The sequence below is a fragment of the Acomys russatus genome, chromosome 7 (genome assembly GCF_903995435.1).
Source record: "Acomys russatus chromosome 7, mAcoRus1.1, whole genome shotgun sequence".
NCBI lineage: Eukaryota > Metazoa > Chordata > Mammalia > Rodentia > Muridae > Acomys > Acomys russatus.
Window position 1 is genome coordinate 6,690,459 of NC_067143.1, and position 14,560 is coordinate 6,705,018.

Genomic DNA, 14,560 nt, shown 5'->3' on the forward strand with positions numbered 1-14,560 from the left:
ACAATTGCCTCAAGAGTCTGAGGGACAGGACAGGACACGTGTGGCCTGGTATATACAGTAAGTTTCCCCTGTGAGACAGGTGTAGAGTCTGGAGGGCAAATCCGGACCAGAAGAATGTTAGACCCACTTGGCTTCGTAATTAGCCCTGTCCTCCAACTTAACCTTTACCCATAAATATCTCATAGTTTGATGTCCGACTCTGACTGCTTTGTGCCTTTCTCACAACTGGTTGCAATGTGCTGGGAAACAGTGCTTCCTTCCGCCCCTTATGACCCCTACATAGCCCATAATAAGTATTTCACAAGTGATAGCTAGCAATGAAATACTTCCTATATAAGGTTTGGGTTTTTTTGTTTTTTGTTTTGTTTTGTTTTTTCAGAGCTAATCTAACCAGGGACTGGAACATGCTCAACAAGCTGCCTTCCCAGCCAGTCTGGAGTCTGATCATTGCTGTCCAACCGGACATACGTGGAACTCCTCTGCAGAAGAAAAATGCTAACGGCTGAGAAGGACTAAAAAACAGGACAATGGTTCATGAGACAGATGACGAGCTATTCTGGAGCAGGAGCAATCAGGGATCCCGTGGTGTAGCAAATACGATGAAGGTGGCAGACACAGGGACCTCTGGAGAAGGCCATGTGAAAAAAAAAAGCTTGGGACTAGGGGCTGGAGAGATGGCTCAGAACAGAACTGACTATTCTTCCAAAGGTCCAAAGTTCAATTCCTAGCAACCACACGGTGGCTCACAACCATCTATAATGAGATCTGGTGCTGTCTTCTGGCCTACATGCAGGCAGAATACTGTATAGGTAATAAATAAATAAATCTTTAAAAAAAATAAAACAAAATAAAATAAAGATTGGGACTTTCACTACCCATCTAGGAATCCACTAACAGGCAGGAGCTGCAGATGGTCCTTTAAGCCCACACTGGCCAGCTAGCAAGGACAAAGCTGAACAGAGAAATCAGTAGACTGAGTAGCAATGCCATCTGCTTCCAAGAGAATTATCCTAGCCACGTCGCACCACCTGTCTTCACAGAGACCATGCCTTTTTAAGAAGGCGGTAAGGAGATAACCCAGTGGTAGGGCCCATGCCCGGTGCACATGAGGCCCTGGGTTTCATCCTCAGCAATGTCACCACCGTGGAAGCCCCTCAGGGGGAAAGAGCTGCCCCTACTGCTGGGAAATCCCGCTCCCTCATAATTACCTGGTGCTGGCTGGTATTTATTTATTTGTGTATTCATTCATTCATTTATTTACTTATTTATTGTTGATTCTTTGTGAATCATCACATCACGTACCGCAATCCCACTCAACTCGCCATCCCTTCATATCTGCCCTCCTTCCTTGCAACCTCCCCGACTAAAAGAAAAAATAAATAAATAAATAATAAAAATAAAAACAGGGTGGAGACTAGGAGGGTGAGTGGTGTGAAAGGCCTCTCTCCCGCACCTACACGACTTCACTTCACAGCAGACGAGGGCTGGCTAGTTTTACATCAACTTGACACAAGCGAGTCAAGTAACCCGAATTGAGAAAAATGCCCTTAAGATCCACCTATTAGGCATGTTCTTAATCAGTTCTCAAAGGGGAAGGCCCAACCCACTGTGGGTGGTGCCGTCTCTAGGCTGGTGGTGCTGATTTCTGTAAGGAAGCAGGCTGAGCCAGCCAGCAAGCAGCACCCCTCCATGGCCTCGGCATCAGCACCTGATCCCAGGTTCCTGGCCTGCTTCAGTTCCTGGCCTGGTCACCTTTGGTGATGAACAGTGATGTGGAAGCCAAAGCCAAGCACACCCTTTCCTCTCCAGGTTGCCTTGGGTCATGGTGTTTCATCACAGCAAAAGACTCTAAGTAACACACTTAGCACATTAGCCATAATAACCCTTAATGGCCCTCCTGGCCAGCGAGACCAGGAACACAACTTTCCATGAACTTTGGGGACTAGAAACGAGCGCCTCACAAGATCTAGTCCACGCCCAAGGCTCTGACAAACGTATTCTATCCTGATCTCTCTTGTGGCTAAAATTCTCCTTGCAACGATTTCCATACATGGCCATAGAGAACACTTGTGGGGTTTGGTTTGTTCTGGATTTTTGTTTTTTGGGGGGTTCTTAAGGGGGGTATGTTTGGGGGAGTGTTGTTCTTTAAAAGCACAGAAGTTTTTATTTAATCAGGGCCCCACACCGCACTACTATGACCCAAGGCCTTGGTGGCGATATTTACCCACGAGGGAACCTACCTGTGAGCATGATGGTGAAATCCCAGCCGCAGGCCACCTGTCGGATGGGACAACCACGGAGAGGCTTGCAGAGGGTGAAGCACAGGACTTCCTCTGTGTGACCAAGCCCCAGCTGCCCATCCTTATTCAGGCCACAGACAAAGAGGCCTCCTCCGTCTGCAAAAACAGAAAGTTCCCTGTCAGCATGCACAGGGAGAGTCTCGACTGCCAAAGTAAGAGAGAGGTACCCTGAGTTATTCGGAGCCACAGAGAAAAGGCTTCTTGTCCATGTTAATGTTATATTACCTGCTGTACACTAATGTGTTCTAGGATCAAAGGCACAAGGCCAAGGGCCTCAAATTGGACACTCTCAGCTTTGTAACAGGTGCCAATTAATCACCAAATTGAGCATCTACTGTCCCAAGAAAACCAACACCAACTCAATACTTAGAATGTGGCAGGAGCTGTTCCAATAGCCCAACACATGAGCTCTTTCCACACGTGTGTAGGACCCATAATATTTTCAAAGGCCCATAGGAATGGCTAGATTGTTTTAAGGTGATTTTAATGTAACAATAATTCATATACAATATAAACTCCATCCTTGAGTACAGTTACTTTTGTATTAGTTCAGCTGTATAATTTTTATCATATCTTTACAAAGGGAGGGAGGAATCCATGAAGACATGAACACTAAAGACCTGTGAAAGCCCCAATAGAGCCCTGAAAATGCCCTGAGTTTATCTGCTGTTCTTACGCCCATGGGGCAGGTGAAGAGGAAATTGAGCAAGCTGGTTGTCTTTTCCTACCAAACTTGGAGTCACCTGGAGGGAGGGTCCTAGTGAGAAGTTATTGAGATCAGGTTTACGAATATGTCTGTGGATTACCTTGATTACTGACTGAGATGGGTACCCCCAATCTGAGTGTGGGCAGCACCACTTCATGGGATGGGCCCTCGCTGTGCTAGAGTGAGGAGAGCTGGCTGAGAACGGGCAGCAAGCAGGCAAGGTTGCCTTTATTGCTCTCTGCTCTTCACTGTGGAGGTGGCGCCTCAAGCTCCTGCCTTGACTCCCTGCAATAATGCAATGCAGACCCCTCTCCCCTCAGATGCTTTTGGCAGGGCATTTTATCACTGTGACAGACCTAAAAGTGGAACGCTGTGGTAAGGGAGATTATCTGCCAAAGCCATGGGGCTAACGAACCACAGAACGGGCATCTGAGCCCAGGGAGGGGAGTTTGACGCCACAGCTCCCGTTCGTAACCGTCCTTTGCTAAACTGAAGCATGTGCGGAACCTGGGTGCCCTCTGAGCACGAGGACAGAAAATTAAGGGCAAGGAAGGTTCTTGACCTCAAGGGATATTTCACCTGGTTGCAGAGACTTTATGTAGAGGAATTTTAACTCAGAACATGGCTGCTTTGGCAAGAGATCACATCCAAAGACCTTCTAGGTCCCTGTGATCCAGCTGGAATACAAACAGGCTTTTAATGCAAGAGACAGAGGCAAGCGGATCTGAGTTCAAGGCCAGCCTGGTATAGAGAAAATTTCAGGTTAAAAAAGGGTTAGAGACTTAATACCCTATGAGTATATACAGGGTGAGGAGGTCCCCCTCAGTCACAGTCAGAGGGGAGGGGAGTAAGGAGAAATGGGAGGGAGGGAGGAATGGAAAGATACAAGGGATGGGATAACAATTGAGATGTAATATGAATAAATTAATAAAATATATTTTTTTAAAGGCTTAGATCCAGGCACAGTGGTACATGCCTTTAATGCCAAAAATAAAGGCAAAGTTAGTTTGTAGAAGGAAGCACCCAAGTTTGAAAGTGATATTTAATTGAGTGGCAGAAAAAGTGACAAGTCAGAGAATGACCTGACACAATAGGATACACCCAACTCTCACAAGAACACAGAGGCAAGGGAAGTTACTTAAGGGGACAATGCAGAGAGAGAGAGAGGGAGAGTTCCAGGCAGTTTTACTGGGACAATAATAAAAAGACAGGTTGCAGAGAGAGAGGGAGCTCAGGTGAAGACTGAATGAGCCAGAGAATGAGAAGGAGCCAGAAGATTAGAGCAAATTGCTTGAGTTGTCTGAGGCCAAGCAGAGCAATTCAGGGAGAAACCACATTGAATAAGTCAGCTGGGAGAAGAGTTCGAGCCAGAAGAGCTGAGTTGAACTAGCCAGCCCAGAGCTCAGTAAGAACAAGTAAGGGTGAGCTCATTAAGCAGTAAGTCTTAGAATCTGAAAACATTCTAGACCTAGGTTAGATTGTGAAGAGGCTAGAAGCTTCCAGGCCTAGGCCTAAGTTAGCAGACAGAGACAATAAGCTTCTGAGACAACAACTGAAGCAGGCAAATAAAAGTTCCTTTTACAGCTTCTAATGCAAACTTAAACAGGTTGTAACCCGTCCACCAATTTGTCTTGTACCCTTAAGCCTTTGTCCTCTGAGCCTTATTTGTGTAACAAGGTACAGAGAAGGACCTCAAAAGAACTCACAAGTTCAAGCTCTGACAAGTTACAATTCCCTTAATAGTTATTCGGCCCTTTCACACACACACACACACACACACACAAGTGCTCTCTGAGAACTACAGAAGACTAAAGGGTGGCAAGGTAACATCCAAGGAGAAAATATCTCAATCCAAAAGGGAGTGGCTATTTGTGAAGACAATTACCTGTGACCGCTGCAGAATGGCCCCCTCCTCCTGTGACACTCTTGATACACCCAGGTTTACAGAAGTCACTCAGTCGCTGGGGCAGAAACACATCTTCCTTATGGCCAAAGCCAAGTTGCCCATAGCTATTTGCACCCTAGGGATAAGATACAACACCGATGAGAAGCCCAACCGTCAGCATCAGCATCCATCCGTCTTCCTACCCCGACACGGCTCTCAGACACACACCCGTTCTTAGGAGGCTGTCTTGTACAATCTGTGTTGAAAGCCCCGCCCCACCTGTGAGCACCGTGACTTCTATTTCAGAGCAGTCCTTGGCATCCACCACCATGTGTCTCACCTTTCCTTTCAGGTACACAACCTTGGCTCTAGTTTCTTTTGTGTTTCTGGGAGGATAAGAAACCAAAACCGACTGAGGGAAGGGAAGGGTTCATCTCAGCTTACACTTCCAGGTCAAAGCCCATCACTGAGAGAAGTCAGGGTGGGTATTCGAGCAGAAGCCATGAAGAATGCTACCTGCGACTCACTCTCTGGTCCTCTCTGCTAACTTCCTTATACAGCCCAGGCCCGTTAGCTTAGAGATGGTGCCACGTGAGTGGACTGGACCTTCCACATCCATCGTCAATCAAGATGGACCGATCTGATTGAGGCCTTCAATTGACACTCCTCTTCCCAGGTGGTCGTATGTTGTGTCACGTGGACAATATAAACCAACCAAGACTAAAGTGCCTCTGGGAGTCAGTCCGGGGATTCCCCTCTGAGAAAAGCTGACTATCTGGGAAAGCTGGGAAAAAAAAAAAAAAAAAACTAGGGGTGGGAGTGGGGGTGGGGGAAAAGTTAACAGGGAACACTCTGGAATTAGTTTTGCTCCCCTCCCCATCCTCACTGGGAAGCAGGCAATGACTGTATTTATTCAGTTAGCTAAGGACGCTACATCCCTAACAGGAAGCATCATTTCATCTGTCCAGTACAAGACCTAGGTAGTGGTCTCTAAAGGGCCTTTTCAAGTACAGCATCTGACAACTCCAAAATTCAGATCCCTGGGTAGATGTACATCATCAAGTCCACACAGAGAACAGGTCTAGGGGTGTGGCATAGGAAGAAAGTGCTTGCCTAGCATGGTCCAGTTGCTAGGTTCAATCCCCAGCACCCCAGGGTGGCGGGGAGGCGTGGAGGGCGGGGAGTCTCTAAGCTGAAATCCTTGCAGCTAGGTTACCCAAAGAGACCCAGAAAAGAATTCAGCATATATACAAGCATACATCACAAAGATGCAGTAAAGACTCGGGTGATGGCCATGAGGTGAAACAGGAACCTCTCTGGGACCAAAAGCACAAACACAGTAGTGGACAGACACTTTAAAGAGCCTTCTGCCCAGTATGGCCCAGGCTTTCAGAGCTTGTTGGTTAAGTAGAACAAGAGGAACCGTGAACCCACAAGGTGAGTCTTCTTAATACTTCTGAAAGTTTTATCTCTTCGAGTATCTACTCCCAATCTGGTTCTTTTGATGGTGAGTGGTAAAGCCACTTAAAAGACATTTTCTTAGGACACATGAATGAGAGCGTGTGATTTAAAATAACCACAGTGGCGCGGAGGCCAGCCTGGTCTACAGAGTGAGTTCCGGGGTAGCCAGGGTTACACAGAGAAACTCTACCTCAAAAAACAAACAAACAGAAACAACCAAGGCAAGAATGCAAAGCACACACTTAACAAAATCCACCGCACCTGTTGGGTACTTTCAGCCACCTTGAGCTGCAAGGTTCCAAGATGGAGAAAAAGCTTTGGGAGGGGCGGGGGTCACAGGTCAAGAGGGCTCAGGAACAATACTGCTCCAACTAAGTCCTTCTCTGCATACAAGACAGGCGCCTTTAATCCTCACAACGAAGGAACATTGATTGGCATTCGTTTTACAGAAAAAGGAAACTGAGGCCCGGGGAGGCTCTAATGATCCAGTCGCACATTTGGGTAAGCAAGTTAGAAGTCTGCTCCTTTCATTAGACCTCACTGTGTCCCCAAGAACATAAGAATGTGTGGGGATCCAGCCCAGAGGTTAAGCCGTGTGACTCCAGACCAGTGGTTCTCAAAATGCGGGTTGCAACCCCTTTGGCAAACCTCTGTCTCCAAAAATGTTCACATTACGATTCATCACCGTAGCAAAATCAGGGTTATGAGGCAGCAACAAAAATACTTTTATGGTTGGGGGGAGGGGTCACTACAACATGAGGAGCTATATGAAAGGGCTGCAGCGTTAGGAAGGGTGGGAAGGGCGGCTCTAGCCTGTTTCTCGCCTCCATCGCTTTATGCCTCTTCTCTTGTGTCATTCCACAGTGTGCCTTGCTTACTTGACTGGTCCACCTCCTCTCCTAGAAAGTCACCACCATGAAAGCAGGGACTCGGTCTGGCTCACAGCTCTTCTCCTAACCCTGGAACTGCACTGGCCCCCGAGTGTGGGTGTCAGGAACAAGTCTCTCCTTCCTGGAAAGGCAAACGCAACACTCAGAGTATAGGCTGGGGTTTCTTTCCAATCCCGCTGCCCCATTCACAGGTTTGCCGGCTGCTGAACACCTGATGGGGAAGCCAGGCTGGAGCAATCCCAGGTTCGCACTATGTGCCAATTTCTGTAGCGCAGCAAGAGCCCTAAACCCAGGATAAAGCTGTTAGAGGAAATTTTAATATACCCTATGGCAACTGTATATCTTCCTTCTTTACAAAGGATCCAGACACAGTGCACGTGCACACACACACACACACACACACACACACACACACCTTGTGAGAGGATGACCTGTGTTCCTCTAAAATGTCTATGTTGAAGCCCTAACCTCTGACATATCATTATACAACTGTATTTGGAGACACGAGCTTTAAAGAAGCCATTAAGGGTAAATGATGAGACCATAAGGGTGGGGACCTAATCCACACTGTCTAGGCTCTTCCTAAGATACCAAAGGATGCTGAAGCACAAAGAAACAACCATCTGAGGCCTCAGAGAAACCAAAAGTGCCCACACTTTACTCTTAGACTTGCAGCCTCCAGCACTATGAGAAAATACATTTCTATCAGTTAAGAAGCCAGCCCGTGGTGTCCTGTCACGGCAGCGGAAGTCACCTGCACCCTGACTACGCAGCAGGTAGAGTACCCCAGCAGGCCTCCAAGCACACTAGTCAAGTCAGGTCCAGCCCTGTTTCGGTCTCTGTCCATTCCAGGCTACATCTGGAAGGCCTTTGCTGTCCGATGTTTTTCCTCTGTCCCAAAAGACAGCGGTCTCCCGGTTGGAAAATGACAGACAGCAACACAGCCCACCCCCAGCTCAAGCACTACCTCAAGGAGCTGAGCCAGGAAGGCCATACCGCCGCGCTCTCCTTTCTCACAGCCTTACACTCAACAAGTGATTGGCATGTAGATAAAGACTACATTTTGGCAGAAACACAGGTGTTATGGTCTCCTCTAAGCACAGGTACTGGAATCCCCTTACATCTATTTCCCAAACATTAATACATGGCTGTGCACATACGTATTCATTCATTCATTCTCTAGGCAACAAATATTTCCCTGAGGTCTACAAGATGCCAGGCACAAAAAAGAGAGACAATGTGAACACCTCTGGCTCAGTACTCACTCTCAGCACACCTCCGCCATTGCCAAGGAGACTGCCGTTAACAAATCGTGCATGCATTACAATTCTGATATTTAAATACTAAGAACTGCAGCAGCCAGCAGAAGCTTGCTGCCACGCATGCCCCCTCCCCACAATCGTAGGCGTAAATCTTCCTCTCCGTCACACGTATGGATGACCACGGTTCTCTCAATGCACAGAGGCAACCCTAACCAGTCCAGACTCTCACGCCCCCAGAAAAGATAAGATCTGGTCACTGCATAGTAACAGCAAAAACGCAGGGTCTGCGCCGCGCCGCGCGCGCAGCCACATTCCACAGGCCTCACATCCACAGGACGCTCGCCAGGCTGATGGCGCTGGAAAGGAGCCTTCCATCCTCCAGTCAACAGGAAGGTCCCACGACACAGGTGGCCCCACGAACCCTGGGACCAAGCGATCCTCTCTCTGTGCAGCCTCCATGCTGTCTTCCCAGGCGGTCTAGCAGCCAAAAGCTTTCCCAGAACGGACGCTCTGCCTTGGAGGTAGGGTCCTCCCGAAGTGCCTCAGTCCCTCGGGTCCTCATGCCACAACTGGCCACTCAGCCACCGCGCAGAGACCCCTCTCTCCGCACCCTCGCCTCCCTGCGGCAGCCCCAGGGTGTTCCAACCCACGACCGTAACTAGGGCCTCCGCTTCCCAGCTTCCCCGCCACCCACGCAGACGCCGGGCGCTCCCGGGTCTCCGCGCCCCCTTCGAAGCTGCCCGAGGCCGGGGGCGGAGCCACGTACCCAGGCGAAGAGCGCGGAGGCCGCGGAGACAGCCTCCGTGGCGTACGACTCCAGCGCCATGCACTTGCTCCGCCGGTGCTTCCGGGAGGGCTGGCGCGGGGCGGGGCCTCGGAGACCAGGGGGCGGGGCGATGCCGGGAACTGGGCGAGCCCCGCGGGACCCAAACAAGGTAAAATTTAGGCACTGGGCGGGGCCAATGGGCCCGGAGCAAGGTGTAGCTGGGGACAGTCCTTCCCAGGGCGCGCAGGAAGGCTGCCAAAGCACTGTCGGAGCGCACCTTGCAGCCTCTAGTGAACACATCCCGCAGAGCCTTACTGAACCCGCACCGTGCTCAGTAATCCCGAGAGCTTGCCACGTGTCCCGCGCTGCCCAGAGGCTGACCTGACAGGGATGTCACTACGTGGTGGGGAAGGAAGCTGAGCCTGAGGGTGTAAAGGGTCCAGCTTCGCTGTGCGTTTTGGGAACCTGAGAGTCTTGGATGGCGATGGTCTCCTTCTACGGCTGGCCCACGGCGGGAACCCACCCCTGGTGACACAGCTAGGGCTAGCAATTGTCTGTTGTGCCACTGCGTTCTCCCTACCCGCTCTCCCTCCGCACTGCCTACCCTAATTCTGATCACCAGTATGGGTAATTCTCATCCAAGATAGATGTTCATGTAATATGGCTTTTTATCAACGTTGTCATAATGTTGGTGGGAGTTAAATGTACCGGTGCGTACTGGGAAAATGGAATTCGGAATCTGGAAGGCGGGGGAGGATCGAGTCACATTTAAGGCGATGATCTGCGTTCATAGCTCTGGCCCCTCTGCAGACAGGTGCTCCTGGGCCCTGACTTTGTCAAGTGTCTCAGGGAAGCTACTTTCTAATCCTGTCCATATATGCTCACTATATACGTTGACTGTTGCTGTCTGCCGAACCTTCTGAGGGCAGTTCCCTGGTCTTTTCTCCCCCGGACTGTTGCACTTTGAGAAGGTGGGTGGTAGTGTTCTGAGGCTTCACCAAAGGTGCAAAGAAAAGCTGCTTACACAACCAGGTTTATTAGAATTTGAGAGGGTGGGGTGATTTGAATGGTAACAGTCCTCCATAACATGCTGGTGTTTGAACACTTGGTCCCCACTTGGTGGCGCTGATAGGGGAGGTCATGGAGTTGACAGAGAACCAAAGCCAGGCTGTGCTTTTGACAGAAAGATTACCAAGCTACTGACAAGTTCTCTCAACTAGAAAAGCTGTCAGAAAATAATTTTTTTAAACAACTATTGATTCTTTGTGAGTTTCACATCACACACCCCCGTCCCACTCATCTCTTCATCCCTTTGTATCTGCCCTTTGCCCTTGCAACCGCCTTCCCCAAAAGAAAATAAATAAATAAACAAAACAAAGCATAGAAAACATCTCATCCTGGAAGCTGTGCTGTGTCACAGTGTGTCACACAGTGTGTGTGTGTGTGTGTGTGTGTGTGTGTGTGTGTGTGTGTGTCCTTTTGTCCACACATCTTTATTGCAATGAGTCATTGGTCTGTTCTGAGGCCTATGGCCTTTGCCACACTGTCAATATTGGATCCTCACTGAGACTCCTCTTGGATATCCTGTTGTTACCTTGAGATACTGCACCTTTGGATTTCCAGGGCCCGCCCTTTCACACGCCCCAGCAGTTCATAGATGAGGTAGAATTTGGGGTGGCTAACTCAAAGCCCCGAATCTTGGCCTGGGTGGTAGCTGAGCTGGTCAGCCCACCAGCTCTCCTGCACCCACAACCACCAGGACAAGTCTCCAGCCCTGCCCCAGCTAGTTCGCCGAGTGCTGCAGTCAGCAAGGGATAAGGTCAGCTCTCCAGCCCTCGTGCCTTCGGGGCTGGCTCACCTGAACCTACGCTAGCAGGGCAGGCTCTATTGTGCTGCCCAGGCGAGGGGCAGGGCCCATCCTCCTGAATGCTGCAGCTGGTGAAGGGCAGGGCCAGCTCTCAGGGAAAAAAAATTTTTTTTAATATATTTCAAGTCATTGGAGAGCTTTCAAAGCAACAGTTTCTGAAGAGGCCATGACAGGAAGCCAAGAGCTTACACCGGGCTCTCTTTTCCTTGATGCACTTGTCCATTGCCAAGCAATGACTTGGAGAGCAGCAGTTGAGAAACTGAGCAGTGAGGTGACTTTACAGCCTTGGGGAGGGGGTGGGGAGAGTGAAGTAGGGACAGATGTAGAAGCCAAGTCCCCTAATCTATGCTTAGGTGGGATCTCTAATGGGCTACGCACTGAGAGCTGAGGTGAACTGGGAGTCCACCAGCCTCACCAAGCTGAAGCTCAGCTTCTCGTTGACTCAATCCCTGCTTGGACAAAGATGTTCCCAGGCCACAATAAGTGCACTGCCTGCTAGACACAACAGCCACTCTCTCTGGAGGAAAAGACTCATGCAGAAGCTGTGGGAGGGGATACTGGCTGGACCGGTATCCTTGCCGATCCTTTACATGTAGCGATTAAGAGATCGGAGGCCAGAAGAGGGCATCAGGCCCCTTGCAGCTGGAGTTACAGGCAGCTGTAGGCTGCCAGATGCGGTGCTGTGAGCCAAGCTCAGGTCCTCTGCAAGAGGAGTGAGTGCTCTTAACTGATGGGCCGTCTCTTCAGCCCCGCCAATCTGCTTCTTACAATGACCTCCTCTTGACATAATTTTTTCCAGTAGCTCTCTCTGCCCAGGAGAGAGATCTCATGTTCAAATGGGGACCCCGAGAGGGAAGCCTTCCCCAAAGTGATGATGGTGGCCAAGTGTGCTCAGCTTTACTGTAGCTCATGACCAAACACTTTAAAGAAGTAGAGTGGCATATGGTTTTTATTTTATATTTTGCATTTTCTTTTTTAAATGCTTTAAGTTAGTATACATAGTAATGGGTTCCATTGTGGCCTTTTCATACTTTGTTCTAACTCATTGTCCTCCCACACAGCAGACTCTTTGTACCAACCATTACCACTGCTTGGGCCTCTAAACTAATAAAGTTGTGAAAATAAAATTTACTATGCTTTTAATGTATGTTGACAAAAATATAAATTACTTTTCGAGGCACAAAATGGCTCAGGAGATAAAGGTGCTTGTGGCCAAGCCTGAGTTTGAGTCCTGGGGCCCACACATATGTACATACATAAAATAAAGTTTTTAAATGTACATCTTTTAAAAAACACACTTTTCAAACTGCAGAACAAACAGGTGATTTATATTGCTAATCCCCCTACATGGGATTAGCTCTGACACTGGCTGAGACATGAATGTCTATGCATAGACAATGCTTCCGATTGGATACAGAATCACTGTGATTTATTATTAGATGCCATTCTTCATATGGCATGAATGAAGATTTGCAGGTGTCTTTCTTCTGCTCATACAAAGAGCAGAGAACCAGCCTTAATTGTTCTGTGCATCACGCACACCTCATATACTTATAATTTTAGGCCTGTACAATGCTTGTGAGAAAGTACATGTTTTCAGGACAAAAGAACTGGACATTGATGCTGGATCAGACCTGACAGGATTCATTCCTCTCAGCATGCTGGACACTGACATCCTGGGTCCTTGATGCTCCAGCATCAAGTGCTTCAGGTGCTGTGCCTCATCAGAGCAAGACAGCTCCCAGGACAGCTTCGAAGAAAGCTTCTGATCCCAATTGGTCCAGCAATTCAGACTGTCTCACACAGGACTTTAATTAAGCCTGAAATTTCTCAACATTTAGAAACTGGGCCACAGATGCCACTCCTAGCTTGTTTAACCATTTTCACCAATTTCATTTGGGCCCCTACAAAGGTATTATTCATCCCAAATCAGCTGGAAGAAATCTTAAGAGAATAATGCCCCATTTTCCTTAAAGGAGGGTTTTGTGGCTTTTTTGTTGTTGTTGTTGTTTTTTTCTTGGGTTATAGATGTTTATTTTCATTGGGAGTTGATTATAAGCTATTATTGGTCTTATTCAAAGAGAAAACAAAGTTAGCCTCAGAGCTGTCTCTCTTCTCCATTTCTTTCTTAGGTGTGGAGATAGGGGTTGAGAAGAAAGAAGGGGGGGGGGCTGGAGAGATGGCTCAGTGGTTAAGAGCACTGCCTGCTCTTCCAAAGGACCCGGGTTCAATTCCCAGCACCCACATGGCAGCTCACAACTGTCTGTAACTCCAAGATCTGACACCCTTACACCAATACACATAAATTAAAAAACTAAAAGAAAGAAATCACTGCTTCAGTGGATCACTGGGAGGTCGAGGCCAGCCTGGTCTACAAAGTGAGTCCAGGACAGCCAAGGCTACACAGAGAAACCCTGTCTAAAAAAAAAAAAGAAAGAAAAAAGAAAGAAAGAGAAGAAAGAAGGGGGAAATATAGAAACATATGGAGATGATGGGACAAAAAGTAGATTATTGACTCTACTCCTCAACTTAATGCCTTAATTGTTACTCACAAGGTTCTTTTTAATTCAGTAGTATTAAGTTTTGTATATGAATGCAAAATAAGTTTCATTTTGAGGGGGGGGAGGAATGGGAGGATACAAGGGATGGGATAAACATTGAGATGTAACAAGAATAAATTAATAAAAAAAAAAGAATCTAAAAAAAAAAAAGTTTCATTTTGATACCTTAATATAGAATTCAAATTCAATATTATTCTTCACACACATTATATATGTACATATATATTTCTACTCTAACATGAAGTATTGTACCCACACAACTAAATTGTAATGCAAGGTTGACTTCCAATACTTTGAAAGTGCTATTGCTGGCTGCTTAGGATAATTAAGTTATACAAGTTAATTGTTAATTGATCAAATCACGGTCATGTCAATTACTAGTCTATTTTTATCACAAGAAGAGACATCCTAGGTTTAACAGATAGATATGATTCTATATATAAATAAGGTAAAATAGAGAACTACAGAATATGGCATTTAAAGGTGTTTTTATTATTTCAATGATACATTTACAAAGGATAGGGTAACTCCTGGCTACACCCAGCCTACCTCAAAGAAGATGATGAGCATCAATGAACCTCCTTACGGAGATGGCTTCAAATGTGGCAAACCAGCCACTGGGAAAAACATGCTCATCTCTGCCACAGACAGAATTCTGCCTAAAAATGGACAAGCTTGGGGACAAGCAGAGTTGGCACCCAAACTGTGACAATACAGAGTAAGTAAGTCCTTAATAGTTCCTGCCCCACAAATATGTCTGTCAGATATACTGGGTCAGAAAGCTGAAGATGATGCTCCGACTTTAGAGAGTTTTGGGAGACTGTTCACACAGCAAACTGTCTCTATCATCTTCTCATTTTGG

At 47.6% G+C, this 14,560-nt stretch overlaps 1 protein-coding gene across 1 annotated transcript in view; it reads right to left on the minus strand.

Moving 5' to 3' along the window:
• Positions 1-9,375, minus strand: part of Sergef (secretion regulating guanine nucleotide exchange factor) — a 212,949-nt gene extending 203,574 nt beyond the window's left edge. Inside the window, 3 exon segments of the mRNA XM_051148598.1 lie at positions 2,241-2,396; positions 4,892-5,027; positions 9,271-9,375. Coding sequence (XP_051004555.1) covers positions 2,241-2,396; positions 4,892-5,027; positions 9,271-9,330 — 352 coding nt within the window. The 5' untranslated portion in view covers positions 9,331-9,375.
• Between the last annotated feature and the right edge of the window lie 5,185 nt (positions 9,376-14,560).